Consider the following 18,882-nt stretch of genomic DNA (forward strand, 5'->3'; position numbering starts at 1 on the left):
TGTATGAATGTCATACACACTCTTACTTCTTCGAGATTGGTTCACTTATCGTCAAGCTCACGAGCATGGATGGGGTTGTGGAACACATGCTTATGACTATCCCACATCTCTCTCTCTCTCTCTCTCTCTCTCTTGACCACATGTTCGCATCATGTTTCTCGAATCTTTGCCGTTGCTACTAACCAACTAACTTGCGATAACATGAAGACTCGAAGCGAGAGAGTGCGAGAAAAAGGCGATAGAAACTCGATCGTGTTTTGCATGTGTGTCATACATGCGTCTTTGTGTGTGGATTGATTGGAATAGGGCCAAACCTATAAACATTACATTACATTACATTACATTGTATATTGTGTGTGTGTGTGTGTGTGTATATTTAGAGATCAATCTTTAAAGGGGGGGTTGCGAAGACTCTGTTTTTTCCTCTGTTCCTCTTTGCTCTGTTTTTCTTCTTCTTTTCTTCATTCCCCAACTTTTTTTTTTTTTTTTTTTTTTGTTCCTCTGTTTTCTTCTTCTTCTTCTTCTTCACTTTATTTTCATCTTGTTTTCCCATCTCACCGAGTCTCCCCTCATGCTGGTCGCTTCTTCACACCGACCTCACTCCACCGCCATAGCCATAGCCATAGCCAGACCTCCACGGATCTCGTACACCGCAAATCAGGTAACTTTTTCCACTACTCCTGGGACATCTGATAGGGTTTTGAAGCAGAACCTAGATCACAAACAGATCAATCGAAGAAGAGTCGTAGAAGAAGAAAGAACAGAAGGTAGGGAAGAAGAGAAGATAGGAGAGGAAAATATAGAAAAAGCATATGGACGAACAGTATACAGAGGAATATATAGAGCGATAGGAGGCGAGGTGAGAGAGGAGGGGGGGCAGTTCTTTTATGGAAACACGAAGCCGTAAGAGGGCGGAGGCCACAGGAAGACGGCCATCGCCACCCAATAACGCTAGCAACAAAAGACCTCGTATTTCCCCTTCCTCCCCTCCTCTCCCTCGCTCCATCATCAACAGCAATAAGCATCAAGTTTACACGAATTCAATTACTAATACAACCACGCTCACAAATACAACTACCGCCACCGTTTCTAGATTGCCTGCAAATTCCACAGTTTCTCAATTGCCCACAAGTTTCAATACAAATACAACTACGACAACTACAACAACTACAACAGCAGTTTCGCGATTCCAAGACGTAAGTATGGATTCCCCCCCTTTCCATTCATCTTCTTCCACATCAAAGTCTGCGAAAAAAGAGGCTGAAAAAGAGAAAGAGGAAGACCTAGGCCGTCGAACCTCATCCCGCATGGAAAGAGAGAGAGAGGCCGCGGCCGACAATAAAGGGAAGGAGAAAGAGCCACGGGCTGGCGGTGATAGAGACAGAGAAAGAGGAGATAGAGATGGACCGGCCCCTTCAGGTGATGAAGAACACAATGATGTGGAGGGTAATAGTAGGCAATATAACTTGGCTTCAGCAAGTAGTGCCCTCCACGGACTCCTTAGAAAGCTTGGTGCAGGTTTTGATGACCTTCTTCCTTCATCGAGCCCGCATCAAAGTAGTAAGCTAAAGAGGATTTTGTCAGGATTGAGAGCCGATGGTGAAGAAGGGAGGCAACTTGAGTCTCTATCTCAGCTCTGCGAATTGCTTTCTATCGGAACTGAAGAGTCACTTAGTAGCTTCTCAGTTGATTCATTTGTTCCTGTCCTTGTGAGTCTGTTGAACCATGAATATAATGCTGATATGATGCTATTGGCGGCACGTGCACTTACACACCTTTGCGATGTACTTCCATCCTCGTGTGCCGCGGTTGTGCATTATGGGGCGGTGCCTTGTTTGTGTGCTCGCCTTCTTACTATTGAATACATTGATCTTGCGGAACAGGTATTGATTACGTGTCACTCCAGTATTTCATTCCTCACTTAGCTATCTATCAGCTCCATCTGTCACTCTGTGATTGATTACGTTTTGTAACATAAATATCGGTTTTATATGTCACTCTATGATTAGCTTTCATGCTTGGTTACTTTCCTTACAATAAATGTGAGAAACATTCAGTTATTCCTTTACTCTCTTCAAGCACATTCAACCATGTTGAATATGTATGCCATTCTATGATTGAACTGTTTGCTCAATTATATTTCTTAACTAAATCTGACTAAGAACACATTGTTATCCTTTTAGTCTCTTCAAGCTCTTGATAAAATATCGCATGAACATCCAACTGCATGCTTAAGAGCAGGAGCGCTGCTTGCTGTTCTCTCTTATCTGGATTTCTTTTCCACGGGTGTTCAGGTACAGTAGAATCACATGCAATTTGCTAAAAACTTGATATCGTAGATTTTCCAGGTATACCTAATAGAAAGTCTTTTGTTTTCTTACTCCTACAGAGGGTTGCTGTCTCTACTGCTGCGAATATCTGCCGGCAACTGCCATCAGATGCATCTGATTTTGTTATGGAGGCTGTGCCAATATTGACCAATCTTCTTCAATACCAAGATGCAAAGGTGATTGATATGCTCAATGTAGACATATCGATAATGATTCAAGTTTGGCAGGATCCCTAACTTTCATGCATGATAATTTTGCAGGTGGTAGAGCATGCTTCAATTTGCTTGACTCGAATAGCAGAGTCATTTGCCTTGTCTTCAGAGAAGTTGGATACACTTTGCTCTCATGGTCTCATTTCTCAAGCTGTGCGTCTTATCTCAGTTAGCGCCTCCAGTGGGGGTTCGGTTTCACAAACATCTCTTAGCAACTCAACATACACGGTATATGCTACCACACACCCTTTAGCTTTGTAGCGCATTTTAAAGAGATTCAATTGGAGCCATTCTGATCCTTTATTGTATATGCAAAAAAGGAAGCTGACTGAGATATTTATTTAATAAATTTAAACTTCAGGGTTTGATACGATTGTTGTCAACTTGTGCGAGTGGTTCAGCAGTTGCTGCTGAGAATCTTCTTCTTCTGAATGTTAGTAGCATCTTGAAGGACATTCTGGCTGGGTCTGGACTAGTTGCCAGTATTTCTGTGGTGCCATCTTCCATGAATAGGCCTCCAGAGCAGGTATTATTCTGGAAAAGTTTCATACAAATTTGTTGACTTTTCTCTACACACATTAGATAATTGAATGTTTGCACATTACCCACAGTTCATTTTGAATCTAAAATAAATCCTTGTGAATATGCACCTCTGTTATTTGCAATGAGTTGAATCGTGTTGTGCATTGCTGTTGTGGATTGATGAAGTTATGTGAAGCTGAAATGACAACCTTTTGAATACATCTTCCTCTCTCTGTTACAGCTTTACGAGCTGGTGAATCTTGTCAATGAACTGCTTCCACCAATGCCGCAACTTGCAGTGCCTCAAGAGGGTCCAATCATCTCGCGTAATACATCACGCAGACAACCAACCTCTGCAAAACTGGACGAAAACTCCCATTCCTCCATTCGAGAAAAACTACTTTTGGATCATCCAGATATCCTAATACAGTTTGGAACAGACCTCTTTTCAGTACTCATCCAGGTGTTTGTTTAGCATGATTTGGTTTCCCCCATGTATATAGAAGTCCTTTATCTATTGATTGTTCTTATCATGATGTTTTGTGCAATAGGTATATGGCTCTAGTGTGAACCCACCTGTTCGTTATAAATGTCTTGCTGCAATGAGTAAGCTGGTACATTTTAGCACAGCCGACATGTTACGATCTCTCTTCAGAGACTTAAACATATCAAGGTAAACAGTTGTTTGGCTCTATTGGTCTTAAGGGCTAAAAGAAAAGCAGTCTCATAACCAATACGTTTTCTGCCTGATGTTTCTGCAGCTTCTTGGCTGGAGTTTTGGCTCTGAAAGATTCATCTATAATTCTTACTGCTCTGCAAATAGCAGACATATTGATGAGGAAACTCCCTGATGTATTCATGAAGCTTTTTGTGAAAGAAGGGGTACTACATGCAATCGATAATTTGATTGCTAGTGATAATGGGAATTCATCGTCACCACTTCCACTTCCACTTCCACTTCCACAATCTGTCACCAAGACTGGAGATGGATCTGCAGGGACTCATGAAGGAACTCCACCTGTGAGAACCCGACGTGGAACACGTAGCCGAGGTTCTGGAGTATCCACTCCTGAAGATTTGAAAGGTTTGAGTTTCATCCCTGTGGGATCACCCCCATCATCCTCTGGTGGTGACACTAGTGCTCAGTCATCAAAGAGTGGACTACGAGCATTGGCTATCTCAACTGCCAAAAGCTTCAAGGCAGCTCATTTTCCTGCTGATTCAGCCATTGCTGATGTTGGAGTGACCGAGAGCCTTAGCAAGCTTAAGGCTTTGTGTGCGAAACTGAATGGTGAGACTTCACCAGGGTGCAAGGGTAAATGGAAAGGAAAAGGCAAAGCGGGAGTGCTGACTTCAGCAGAAAGGGATGAAATGATGCTTGCTGCCATAGGAGAGGTGTTTGCTGAGCTCAGTAGGGGGGATGGTGTGTCTACCTTTGAGTTCGTGGGGTCTGGAATCATTGTTGCTCTTTTGAATTTCTTTTCTGGCGGAAATCAATGTAAAGAGAATCTAACTGATCCCGGGCTTCGTCAACAAGCATTGGAGAGATTGAAACAGTTTGTTATGCTTGGTATTCCTTCCAGTATTGATGGAAAAGAAGCGCCTATCACTGTCCTGGTTAGAAAACTCCAGAATGCACTGGCATCTCTTGAACGTTTTCCTGTGATTTTAAGCCATGCACCTCGATCAGTAACTGGAAACGCGAGCGTTGCATCTGGATTGAGTGCTTTAGCCCATCCGTTCAAACTGCGTCTCTGTAGAGTGCCTGGAGAGAGAGGCCTGCGAGATTACTCATCAAATATTGTTTTAATTGACCCTTTGGCTACACTATCATCAATTGAAGATTTTCTGTGGCCTCGGGTGCAAAGATCCGATTCTTCCCACAAATCGTCAGCTGTTAACAACTCAGAAGGTGCAAGTGCACCAAGCACAACTTCTCCACCTACATCTACTCCACCTACTACAAGGCCCTCAACCAGATCAAGGGCATCGGCAGCAAGGTCATCTGAAACTCCTCCAGGAACTAGGAAGGATTTGGAAACTGCTGGCAATACTAGTTCATCGAAAGGGAAAGGTAAGATGGGTGCTCGGAGCCCAGATGAAACTAAAGGTCCAGAGACGAGGAATGCAGCTGCGAGGAGGCGTGCAGCTGCTGTAGCGGCATGTGTTGCTGTGTCCAAACATTCCCATGGTGATTCGGTAGCACCATTTGGAAGTGAGGTAAGATGCTGCCATTTTTATCAGTAAATGTTTCAATGAATGGTACATTCTGAAGGCTTACATTGTATTTTGAATGATTGTTTTCAGGATGATGATGCAGAAGTCTCCCCTGTTGAGTTAGATGAGGCAATGGCTATGGCTATGGATGAGGATGAATTCTCAGAGGAGGAAGAGGAAGAAGAGCACGAAGAGGTATTATGATGTGATCCATTATTGTGAATAAAATTTTGATGGATCAGTTCATTTCCACATTTCTCACTGGTTTTTGTTGGTATGAAGGTTTTTGGAGAGGAACCTGCAGCAGTTTGTGTCCGTGAACGTGTGCATGCTGTTCAGCTAGGAGATTCTGGAGTGTCTGCTACTGGAGGGCCTTCCACAAGTGGCATATTGTGTGATACAGTATCTAAACCTACTGGATTTAACTCTGCTGTGGAAGGTATCCATTTTGGCAATCGCACATCACTATTGACAGCAGGGGGTCTTGATTCACATGAGGTGAGAACAGGGGCCTCCTTTGCGTCAAGGAACTCCTTGTCTTTTGCTGCTGCAGCCATGGCTGGACTTGCATCAGCAAGTAGTAAAGGTGTACGTGCTGGAAGAGACCGTCGCTCACTTCCATCAGGGTCTTCATCATCATCCTCTTCTGCACCTGCAAGACTTTCTTTCTTTTTATCTGGAAAGCCACTCAATAGATTATCCACGATTTTCCAGGCCATACAACGGCAGGCCATTGCGGATGAGGATGAGGATGAACGATTTACTGCTCCAGATTATTCCTCCGGTGAAGGTAAACGGCTTTGGGATGAAGTCTATAATATTAGCTATCAGAAAGCAGAATCTGTTTCTGAGAAGGGATCTGTAGGAGCTTCGAGCAGTAGCTCAACTCCAAAAGTTATAGGAGAAGTCTGTAATATGGCTGTGAGCAATACTACTAATTACAATTCTAAAGCTGACGGATCATGCCAACAATCATTACTCGATAGCATTTTGATAGGAGAGCTCCCCTGTGATTTAGATAAGTCTAACTCAACATACTCCATTCTTCTATTGCTTCGAGTATTGGATGGTTTGAACCGCCTAGCCCCTCGCTTGCATGCTCAAGTAATTTCAGACGCGTATGTAGAAGGAAGGATAACACATGCAAATGGCGTGGCTTTAGGACCTTTGATTCCTCAGGAAGAGTTTTTGAGCAATAAATTAACACCAAAGCTAGCTCGTCAAATGCAAGATGCTCTTGCTTTATGTAGTGGGGGCCTTCCTGCATGGTGCTACCAGTTGACACGCGCCTGTCCATTCCTTTTCCCTTTTGAAACAAGAAGGCAATATTTTTATTCCACTGCATTTGGTTTATCTCGTGCGTTGCAACGATTACAACAGCAACAAAGTGCAGATAACCCTAATCCTTCAAATGATAGAGAATTGCGCATTGGCAGATTGCAACGCCAGAAGGTTCGAGTTTCGAGGAACCGAATTCTAGATTCTGCTGCCAAAGTCATGGAGCTGTATTCCAGCCACAAAGCTGTACTAGAAGTGGAATACTTTGGGGAAGTAGGGACAGGCCTAGGCCCAACATTAGAGTTTTACACATTGTTGAGTCGTGATCTTCAAAAGGTTTCACTGGAGATGTGGCGTAACAGCTCAAGTGTAGGAATGCGCGAAAGTGTTTCAAGTGGCGACTTAATTATGCAAGATGCCGATGCTGAAATCTTAGATGAGAATGTTGTTGTGCCTGAGGGAAATGACGTGAGCAATGAACTCCCCGAAGATGGAGAATATGTGCTTGCTCCATATGGGTTATTTCCACGTCCATGGCCAACCACCTCGGAGAGTACCAGATACACGAAGGTCATAGCATATTATTGTCTTCTAGGTCGTACAATGGCCAAAGCCCTTCAGGACGGCCGCCTTTTGGATTTGCCGCTGTCCACGGCCTTCTACAAATTTATGCTTGGGCAGGTAATTCCATGTGTTTTATGCATTGCAGAAACATGTACATATGAATCAAACCGTCCTGTTTTTAGTAACTTAAATAGAACAAAGAATAAACTGTTTGACAAGGAACACTGCATGGAGGCCCTGGTCTTGGGAACATCCCCACTTCAGTCATACACTCTCCCAACTGATTGAACCCTGTCCGTGATAGAAACTTTTGCATTAGAAGGTGAAAAAAGGTAGCTGAAAACCAAATTTTCATGATCAAGTTTCTTTAGCTGGATCGGTCAAGAATAGAGCTAACTTTGGTAGAACAAGCAGATTTACACTCATAACTATTCCTAAATATCTTTCCTATGTTCAATCTGTATATTTTCTAAAAGCTGTTTATGAGTAAAATACAGAAACAATCTGAGATTTTCAATCTGAGGTGTATATGCTGAAATATATATTTTCATCTTCAAGATAGGTAGAAGAAGGCATACATATTACTATCAATAGAAATAGCATATAAACTTCCGTGTGTTGAATGAGCTGTATTTGCAGGAGCTCGATCTTCATGATATAAAGCTTCTAGATCCTGAGTTGGGAGCGACTCTGCAAGAAATGCAAAACCTTGTTCGTAGAAAGCAGTTTTTGGAGTCCTCAGGTGGAAGCAAGCAAGCATTGCAGACTTTGCTCTTTCGTGACACCAAGATTGAAGATTTGTGCCTGGACTTTACTCTTCCCGGATATCCAGACTATGTCTTGAAGCCAGATGGACAAAATATTACAGTAATGATTCTTTTAGTCTTTATTGTACATATATTGTTTTTTGGAATTAAAATCCTTATTTTCATTTCTCGCGTAATCATGGCACAGGTTAATCTTGAGACACTTGAAGAGTATGTGAATCTTGTAGTTGATGCTACTGTTAAGGCCGGTATTTCTGCACAAATGGACGCATTCCGATCTGGGTTCAATGAGGTTTGTTGGAAAATATCCTTGTTTGGTATATTAGATGTGTACTAATTGAACAAGTGGTCTCTTGTTTCATGTTAGAACGATCTTTTGAAGGGTTTGAAACATTCTGATGGTGTAGATGATTGCAATTTTTTTAAGAGCTGTATACACAACATACAAGCAGCTTAACATTTAATGCTTAAGATCATGATAAACAATAGATAGCGATATTTAGGATAAAATCATGTGCTAAGTTGACCAAAACAAAGCTGTGAAATGTTCTGAAGACATATGTTTCACTAGATACCAATTATAATATGTGAATTGTACAAGCATATTTACATAATAAAATAGGAAAGTCTCAACTGAGAAACATCAACAACACAGTGAGTGAGCATTCTTCTTTCTCTCGATTTCTTACAATGTTAATTTTTAGTATTTGATTATAAGTAATTCATGCAAACAATAATTTCCTTTAACCTCCATATTTTAAGCTGTGTTTGGATAATACTTCTTTCTATTTCTAAATGTTCCAACTGTTCATCCATGGATATTGGCACTCTGTTATAGGAATGTGGACACAACTTATTTATTGTAACTTGCTTCTTATGAGAATACTGAGATAATGTTAGTAACAAGAGGTTCAGATGTAGTTTATGTTTTAATATTGAACCAAAAGAAGGGAATTATATATGCTGTATACAACAGGTTTTCCAAATTTCAACACTCCAGATATTCAATGAAGATGAGCTTGACTATTTACTCTGTGGTTGCAACGAAATGTGGACTGTGAGTGATTCTATCGCAATAGTATACCAGGTAACTTTATTGATGCCTTGCTTGAGCTAATGTTTGATGCTCTTTATTCTGGTTGATGCAGGCGGAGACACTTGCAGAGCATATAAAGTTTGATCATGGTTATACAGTAGCGAGTCCACCAATTCGAAATGTAAGTTTTTTAGGCTTCTGATACTTGGGTCAGCAGGAATCATGTAAAGCTCCCTTTATTAATCACTGTTCATTTTCAGCTTCTTGAGATCATGGGGGAGTTCACTTCAGAGCAGCAGCGTGCGTTTTTACGTTTTGTAACTGGAGCTCCAAAGCTTCCTTCTGGTGGTCTTGCTGCTCTCAACCCAAAGCTCACCATTGTTCGCAAGGTAAGAAAAAGTGTGTTTCACTATTATAACTAAGCCAAATAGCCAAGGAAAAGTGTGTTTCACCATTATTCACAAAATAACAGCTAGATAGCCAAGAAAAAGTATATTTCACTTTCATTTGCAAGTTTCTATATTTCTAGTAATCGAGAGGTAGCCAAGAGAAGTGTGATTAATGTACGATTTTAATTTTTAAAAACGTCATTTCCAGCATCCAACTGGAGCTAGTGGTGCAGCATCTGTTTTGGGTACTACCCCACCTGGAACTTCAACTTTAGGAACTCCATTAGCAGATGGTGACTTACCTAGTGTGATGACCTGCGCAAACTATTTGAAGCTACCTCCATATTCTTGCAAGGTAAAATAGGAAGGTTTCTAGTGTAGGATGTATAATAATACTTTTTGTTTCCGAGATTGTTCTTATAAATGAGAAAGCATTCTTTCCATTATAGGAGGTGATGCGGGAAAGGCTGCTTTTTGCCATATCTGAAGGGCAGGGTTCTTTTGACTTGTCGTGAGTGCTGGAGTTCCTTGGCATGAAGAATCAGAAGTTCATTGGGGCGTGGGTTTATGGGCATGGTAAAGCATTGCTAGTTTGCTTTCAATCTTCTGTCCTACGCATGTTCCTGGTGGGGGTCTCCTAAAGGTAATGAATGGGTTGGAGATATGTTGTCTAGACCACCATGTACAGAGGAGCATTGGATTGGTACACGCCTATTGAACTGATATCAAATCTATATATTGCCAACTTTCTGATAAAATCCCCTGTCCTCGTCACATTCTTTATGTGGATCTTTGTAAAGAAAATATGTGAAGCTTGCCTTGATTGATCTCTTTGAGCAAACAGAACCCATTGGTTGGAGAACGCAAACCATGTTCAGATTTTCTTGAGATTGAATGCATTTGTTGATATATGCCGAATGGGTGAAAAATGGATCCAGAAAGTTATTTTTTATGGGTGCATATACATGTGATGCAAAAGACATTAAAGATGGAGATTGTGAAGATTATGACCATCTTATCAAGTGTTGCACATAGCAATTGTTAGCTTTGCATTGAGGCAAGGATGATTTCTTTGCAGTCTCAAATGTGCCTTTTTTGAAGTTGCTTTGAATGAAAAATTACAATATACTGGGGTTGCTACAGACTAATATTATATTTCAAGAATGTGTTAAAAATGTTTGGTCAGTTACTGATGACTAGACAAATGTACTTGCCGATGCTCTCTGCTGATCACATTTGTCATTTGTTGGACATTTATCCTTTTTGTAACCACAATATGTTGATGCATATACCCATTTATGCTCAAATATGCTATATGGTAATGAACATTCAAATTACTCAGAGATAGACTTTTGGGATTGGTTGAATGTCACATCCCTATGCAGTTTAATTACAATGGAAAATTACAGCAATAATCTTAATGGCTTTGGAAACAAATATTGTGGCATTTAATCATACTTGAACGTTTTTGTATTGTGTATATGTTTGATTGCGTTGTGGTTTTGGAATAAATAGTCGAAGGGAACTTAACATATATTCCAGTGAAAACTAATTGGAATTACCTTTTTGGTGGGTGCTTCCATGCAGTCATTCCCTTTTAATGACATGTTTACTTTGCAGAGCATCAAAGAAATGAGGCTCTCTAGATATGTAATCACATTAATCTCAGAAAGATGAGTGGGCGATAAAAAAAAGCAACACCCAAAACAAGGGCATTCATGTTTTGTTGAGTACGTTTTACTGTATCGCAAGCATTTTATAAGGTGTCGCTCTACATGGTCATTCTTTACAAGACATCCAATTTTATGCCTCAACTTGCAAATCTAATCATTCTTGTATAGATCAAGCAAAAGATGGAGACAACTTCTGAGAGAGATAGTATTAGCTTCAATCCAACAAAATTTCGATGACATTGCCTTTTGAACTAGAGAAATTGTAGGCAATTTTTGTCTTGAACCTGGTAGTAATAGGATGCAGTAACAAGAGGTTGCAAATGTTATCCGTTGGTTAAGAGTTAACAAGAAAATGACATAGAAAGGATTACAAAAACGTGAGAGGGGAGCAACTCTAGTTGATTGAGGCCTAAAGCACAAGGGTGGTGGTGAAAATGAAGTCTCAAGGTGGAAAATAGAGGATATGTATTGTTATTTGGTTGCATTCACAATAATTTATAACTGAATACATCGGTTGTGAAGGGACCACAACATAAAAAGTTAATAGAGCTTGCGAGATTTCATGACTCGATTGGTTTCATCTTCATTTTTGGAAGGTGGTCCTACATTCAAACATAGTGTGTTGTGCAACTTCATGCCGTAGTGCTGAAACTAATGATTATCTCCTAAATGTGAGATGATGGGATATTCTAGGAAATGAAAATCGATGCATTGTGTTTTTGGGAGTTCCTAAATTCTAAGTTCTAACCAACAAAAATGAGTTATTATTATGCTCTAAATGGAAATGATAAAGCTTATTATATATTAGAGACTCTTATGTTCAAAATGAAAAGTTCAAATATTAATCGTTGCATAAATAAGTGTGTCTAATGTTATAATAACATGAATATATGATTGTTGATGTAGTGAAGATTTGTGACGACTAATATGACTCACACGAGGGTTAACACTTGAATTATTAATAAAGTAAAAATGCAAGGCACCTTTTAGTGGGGATAATTTTATGATATAATGAAGTTCATATGTAACCCGTATGGGTATAAAGTGAAGTGAAAGAAGGCCGAAGTGTGAAAGGGCTGAAAGGCCGAATAGCCGAATTATGTAATACCAAATTATATTGCCGAATTGTGTAGAATAATGTAAATAGGACATCCGTAACGGTATGTCTTACAACATTGTAACTGTAAAGTGGAAACGGTGTGCCGATTAGTAGTGTAACTTCTCCATGCTTTTCCTATAAGGGAGCATGTGTATTGTATAAGGGGGCTTAATATATATAGAGATAACTTTCGGCTATACATTGTCTGTGTTTGTTTATGTCTGTGTCTTTCAGAGTTTATAAGTTAAGTGTTGTGCAGAGCTGATCCGAACATTGATTTATTGCTAGTGTTATTTCCATTTCTCCTACCACGATCTTTGACGAAGGGTATTCAAGGATTCCTTATAACATAGAGGGGTTCCTTATAAGCTAATTTCACCGATGTCATTACAAATTATGCACATGTGACCCACTCGTATAAAAAAGGGTGAGAAAGAGAGAGAAAAGAGTACACAAATGCAAGTTGAAATGTGCATCTAAACTAATAACTAAAGCTCAATTAGTTTTTATTTAAGGACGATTGTGCCCTCCTATTACATTGCATGGCATAAGATCTTCCCATGCCCTTTGCAGGTATTCGGCGAGATGATTGATGTGGACTTAACGAAGCAATTTTCATGGTTTGGATAAAGATGAGTGATGATGGTGTGGAGGAATTTAAACTCGTTTTATTGTCTCTATGTAGGAATTTGGTGGTAATCGGCGAGATGGTTGATGTGGACTTCACGAAGCAATTTGTATATTTTTGATAAGGATGAGTGATGATGGTGTTGGGGCCGATGCATAAGCTCATGAGGAGAGGAGACAATTGACTTAATGCGTTGTATGATAGGAAATTGGTGGTAACCAGCGAGATGGTTGATGTGGAAAGAGGAAGCATATTTGTTGAGTTGATAGTATAATGTATTGGATCGCCTTCAAGTCTGCAATAGACAGACATGGGATACACTGTTATCTACCTTGAAAGTTTCTAGTAGCATTGGGGGTTGTTTGGATAAAGATTATGTTGTACATGACTAGATTGAAGAAGTATTGAAAGGTTCGTAACTATGACCTACGAGGGCTTGTTTCCAAATATAAGTACTTTGGTTGTTGTCTATGGATATGATACCTTGCGTTGTGTCTAAGGAATATCTTACAATGAGTGGATTGTTTTCTCTATTTTGGATTTGTTTCCTCAACTAGTGTCTTTCACAAGACGGGTTGGGGGGGAAAAACTTTGTATGTTGTAGCTGTTATGACCCTTTTTATACAACTAATGGAAGGATATTTGTTTGGGAAAAAAGATAAGAAAAGATCTTCCCAGGCCCTATAACATGGGTTCATTGATGCACTCATTTAAAGAAATATCATTATGTGGATGGTGCCTTTGTTAGAAGGGAAAACGGGTAGAGCCAGATGGAATAGGAATGTATCTGGCATAAGAATGGATACGAGAGAAAAGAGAAGATACACAATAATGTTGTTGACCCTTATCAAGAGTATAGTAGTGCTAGGTTTATATCTAGAATATAGTAGTGCAAATTAAGCAACGAAACTCTCATCCATGTGCTACGCTATGACACTATTATTAGTCCTTCACATAAAACTAGTTGCATGTATACAAACAAATGAACATCTAGCTAGAAGGCCATGGCATAAGGAAATGCACATTGAAATAATTGAAAATCTAGCAAAAAGGATATGCTAGATGAATGAGAGGTTGCAACACCATAAACAACCAAGCTAAGATATCATCAACCATCGATGAAATGCAAGTGTCTAACACAACTAGAGTCTCTCATGGGCGTGTGTGTATGGATACTGTGGCATAAAACCTTTTCTCCAAGAAATCACCGATGAACATGTAGTGAAATTTGCTTAAATCCCCGACGATCGCTTCAATTGCCGTGGGAATAGAATATGGTTGCCCAAGGGCAATGGAGGAAATAAGTAGAAACTCAGGGGCATTTGGGGAAATAGGGGAAATATACAAAGTGATAACATACATATACAGGTATGTATGTGTATTTCCCCTGTTGCTTCAGAATGGACGATGGGTTCTTCTTAGAATCCCCGTTATTTCCCAAATACACAAACAAAGAGGAGCTTCCTCAGCATCGCCATACTTTTCTTAACTTGATCAAGAGTTGTAATACAAAGAAGGACCTTAGCAGAGCCAGACATGTCCATTCTCTTGTACTCGGAAAAGGACTATTTTGTAATGACCTTTGGGTTAGCAATGCATTGCTTTCTATGTATGCAAAATGTGGTTCCATTAAAGATTCAGTATTGGTCTTTGATAAGCTTCCATGTCTAAATCACGTGTCATGGAATTCTATGATCACAGGGTATGTTCAAAATAAACTTGATCATGAAGCTTTGAAGTGTTTCAAACAAATGCAAGATTCTGGTTTTGTTCCAGATTCAATCTCTTTTCTTTACATTTTGAAAGCCTGTGGTAATATAGGCTCTATTGAGATAGGAGAACAAATATATGGAAAAGTTAGTAAGGAAGGGTTATTGGAAAAGGATGTTAAACTTGGCACAACTATGATGGATATGTATGCCAGGTGTAATATGTTGGAAAAAGCACAAAAGGTCTTTGATAATCTTGTAGTGAGAGATATTGTATCTTGGACAACATTGATTTCTGGGTATATACAAAATGGTCTAATTGATGAGGCTATGCTATACTTACAAAAGATGCAAGAGGATGGTTTCTACCCTGGTGTCGCCACTTTCATTTCTATTTTGAAAGCTTGTGGTAGTATAGAATGTCTTCACATAGGAGAACAGATTCACAATGAGATTAGAAAGAACGGTTTACTTGAGAAAAACAGTGCTCTTGGCACAACCTTGATAAATATGTATGTGAAATGCAACATGTTGGAAAGAGCTCAGGAAGTTTTTGACAGTCTTTGTATAAGAGATGTTGTATCCTGGAGTGCATTAATTGCCGGTTACACCCAACATGGGCATGGTCAAAAAGCACTAAATTGCTTCAGTCTTATGCAAGAAGATGGGGTTTCTCCAGATGTTGTCACTTTTATTGTGATTTTGAAGGCTTGTGGTAGCATAGAGTCTCTTGAAGTGGGAGAGGAGATACATGTTAAGGTTAGAACGGAAGGATTATTGGAAGAAAATGTTATGCTTGGAAATGCATTGGTGGACATGTATGTTAAATGTGGTGCAATGGCTAAAGCACAAAAGTTGTTTGATGAACTTCGGGTGCGGAATGTGGTTTGTTGGAATTCTTTGATTGGTGGATATGTTAAATATGAATTTGGTGACGAAGCTTTGAAATGTTTCAACCGGATGCAAGGTGAGGGCCTCTCCCCTGATGCAATTACTTTTGTTTGTGCTTTGAAAGCATGTGGCCTTACAAGATCCATTGAGATGGGAGAAGAGATACGTGCTGAGATTAGCAAGCAAAAGTTATTGGAAAAGAATATTAATGTTGGAAATGCATTGGTGGGCATGTATGTTAAATGTGGTGTACTGGAAAAAGCCCGAGAGTTGTTTGATGAACTCCTGATACGGGATACTATATCTTGGAATTTGTTAATTGCTGGGTATTCTCACCATGGACTTGCAAATGAAGCTCTATATTGCTTCAAAAAGATGCAAGACCAGGGCATCTGCCCAGACATTGGCACCTTTATTTGCATGTGTAAAGTTTGTGGTATCATTGGATCTCTCAAAATGCTGGAAGAGATACATACTCTGGTTAGTAAGAAGGGATTTATGAAAAAACATCCTATCCTTGGCAGTGAATTAGTTCATATGTATTCTAAATTTAGCATGATGGGAAAAGCAAGGGAGGTCTTTAATAAACTTTTAGTCCGGGATGTTGTAACTTGGAATGCATTGATTAGTGGATATACTAAAAATGGGCTGGATAATGAGGCTCTAGAGTGCTTTAAGCTTATGCAAGATGAGGGAATCTCGCCCAATGGACTGTCCTTTTCTTGTATTCTGAAAGCTTGTAGCAACATGAAATGTTTTGAGATGGGAGAAGAGATTTATGCAGAGGTTATTAAGCAAGGGTTATTGAGAAATGACCCCGTGCTTGGCACTGCATTAGTGAATATGTATGCCAACTTTGGCATGATGGAAAAAGCGCAAGAAGTCTTTGACAAGTTTCCAGTACGAGATGCTGCATCATGGACTGCACTCATATCTGGGTATGCTTATCATGGCCTCAGCAACAAAGCCATAGATTGCTTTAGACATATGCGAGATGATGGAATCTTTCCAGATTTGGTCACTTTTATCTGCATGCTGAAGGTTTGCACGGGCATACGATCTTTGAGAATGGGCGAAGAGGTACATGCAGAGATAATTAAGCAGAACCTTCTTGAAGAACACATTACCCTCGGAAACACATTAGTAGACATGTATGCAAAACTTGGAATGTTGGAAATAGCACAAGAAGTACTTTACAAACTTACAAAACGGAATGTCGTGACGTGGAATGCTCTGATTGCTGGGTATGTTGAGCATGGACTTATGGATAAAGCGCTGGAATGCTTTCTTGAGATGAGGGCAGAGGGCTTCGTGCCAGATGCAGTTACATTCATTTGCATTTTTAAAGCCTGTGGTAGCATAGGATCTCTTGAGATGGGAGAAGATGCATGTTCAGATGTGAGAAATCAAGGGTTATTACAAGAAGACATTGTTCTTTGCAATGCATTGATATACATGTATGCCAAGTGTGGTGTTCTACGGAAGGCATATGAAATGTTTTCTAAAATTCCAATTCAAAATGTGGTATCATGGAATGCTCTAATAGCAGGGTATGCTCAGTTGGGTGAGTTCAGGATAGTTTTTGAGTTATTCAATAAGATGATGGTAGGAGGTGTCTTACCAGATGTGGTTACTTACCTTGTTTTGATGAGTGTGTGTTGTCACGTTGGGCTTATCGATGAGGGTCAAAAAGTGTTTGATCATATGAATACTTATAATCTAAGTCCAAGTTTAGAGCACTATACATGTATGGTTGATCTTTTTGGCCGTGCTGGAGATTTCAACAAAGCGATGCACATCATTGAGAAAGTGCCATACTCGGACTGTTTGCCATTATTTCTGGTTCTTTTGGGTGCATGCCATAAATGGGCAAATGTAGAGCTTGGGAGATGGGCTTTTGAACAATCAGTGGTGTTAGAGAAAAATTGTGCTTCTGCTTATGTGGCCATAGGAAATATAAATGCAGCAGCTGGGTTGCATGTAGGAGCTGATTTCACCACAATGGAGTTGGAACACGGCTGAGTATGTTGAGTTCCCATCCCATCTAATAATATTGGTATCCATGGTTCGTAAAACCTTTGATATCATCCACAATGTTCACGATGAAGTTAAGCCTTGTTATCAGCATTGATCATGGCTTGTTACAATGTCATTAAACAACACCCTATTCTTTAATATGTGCTATAAACTTCTGTATATTTTTACACGTGAAGTTACCATCAATAAGATCTTGGTTAATGATAAAATAGTCTCAATATTATATTAATGTACTGATGATAAATAACAATTGTGCACAAGGTGATAGAGATTGGCATTGTAAGGGATAAATAGAAAAAAAGTCTGATTTAGTGCAAAAAGAAAAAAACTAAATCATCATTAAAAAATTACAAACTAATGCTGGAGAGTTGGGTATACATGAATTCGTATATATGCAATACATTGGCTAATTTAGTTAATCATGGATTTGTATAAAACTAATTACTTTGAGAGGATCTTGGAGTTAATCTCAGATGTACTCAACATTTTAACACATATTTGGACATAAATAATGTACTGGTTTTATTATTACGATGGTACAAATTACAAGGTAAATACTTTATCCTTAAGTACTCCTATATAAGATTTAACCATTCGAGAGCGGTCCTTGTGCCAATGTATCAAGCAATGGAATATGTGTAGATTCCATTGGGGTTGAGATTCAATATGGGTCACATGTACTAAAAAATGTAGAAATATCTATCAAGCACATAAAGAATCGTGAATGAAGATATCGAGCTCCCCTTGATCTAGCAACATCCATAAGGTGAATGACAAGAATGTTATAAGCCCTTTGAGCATTGGCCATTGCCACCTAATAAAGAGTAGTTTGCATGTAATTGCAACACAAGCATGACCGTTGTATACAATGGGCAGTCCATGAACATAAAATGATGTTTGTATAACTTTAGAACCATATTTGATATCTTAAATTGGAAATATTAGTAAGGCTCATGGGAATATTAAAATAAAATATGATTTTATATAAGATATGAAATTATTTTCATCAACATTTTTGGTAGAAGGTTAATAAGACCAAATCTCCATGGTTTAGGAAACTTTACGAATCTTGAAACAATATCGTAAGATGACCTTTAAGTTGCTCAATAACATTGACCATGCTTGTCACATCTCCTTACTAAGTGAGCATCCCTAAAGTGATAGATTTATGAAATATTGAATACAATATTGCCAATAATTATTTGTGGGATCATAACTCAAATTAGTGTTCTTTTTGGGGAAAAAAAAACAGTACACATTAGTTAGCAAACAAATTAGTGTTGATCATTAGGTGCAAGTTGCAACAAATTCAATCTAGCATAGCGGACATTTACCCCAATAAAAGAAATGATGGGACTAGCCATTACAATAACTTAGTTTCAGATTCAAGCCTATAAAACGAGATTGTTGATAATTATGCACATCAAGGTCTTGTAGAGCACGCTATGAGGTAACCTATATATCCATTACCAAACCATAAATGGAGGGGACACGAACATTGCATTACATCTATCTATTAATTCTTGAACT

The 18,882-nt window shown here is 39.2% G+C and overlaps 2 protein-coding genes across 2 annotated transcripts; both read left to right on the forward strand.

Annotated features, from left to right (window-relative positions):
* Positions 1-491: 491 nt before the first annotated feature.
* Positions 492-10,767, forward strand: KAK (HECT ubiquitin protein ligase family protein KAK). The gene is made up of 17 exons (XM_087322222.1): positions 492-1,883; positions 2,184-2,294; positions 2,390-2,506; positions 2,591-2,770; positions 2,904-3,068; positions 3,306-3,527; positions 3,616-3,737; positions 3,826-5,284; positions 5,372-5,476; positions 5,564-7,240; positions 7,763-7,990; positions 8,078-8,182; positions 8,867-8,947; positions 9,039-9,107; positions 9,187-9,315; positions 9,524-9,670; positions 9,765-10,767. The coding sequence occupies exons 1-17, from the start codon at positions 888-890 to the stop codon at positions 9,828-9,830; spliced, it is 5,979 nt and encodes a 1,992-aa protein (XP_087178348.1). The 5' UTR covers positions 492-887; the 3' UTR covers positions 9,831-10,767.
* A 3,306-nt stretch (positions 10,768-14,073) lies between these two features.
* On the forward strand, positions 14,074-17,561 carry LOC147861436 (pentatricopeptide repeat-containing protein At5g27110-like). The gene is made up of 2 exons (XM_087322799.1): positions 14,074-14,324; positions 14,417-17,561. Exons 1-2 carry the CDS (start codon positions 14,252-14,254, stop codon positions 17,335-17,337), a joined length of 2,994 nt encoding a protein of 997 aa, XP_087178925.1. The 5' UTR covers positions 14,074-14,251; the 3' UTR covers positions 17,338-17,561.
* Positions 17,562-18,882: the final 1,321 nt, after the last annotated feature.

This window comes from Azolla caroliniana, unplaced genomic scaffold, assembly GCF_043228905.1.
Source record: "Azolla caroliniana isolate FFs.n. ecotype wild unplaced genomic scaffold, voAzoCaro1.0.p SCAF_7, whole genome shotgun sequence".
In the NCBI taxonomy this organism is placed as follows: domain Eukaryota; kingdom Viridiplantae; phylum Streptophyta; class Polypodiopsida; order Salviniales; family Salviniaceae; genus Azolla; species Azolla caroliniana.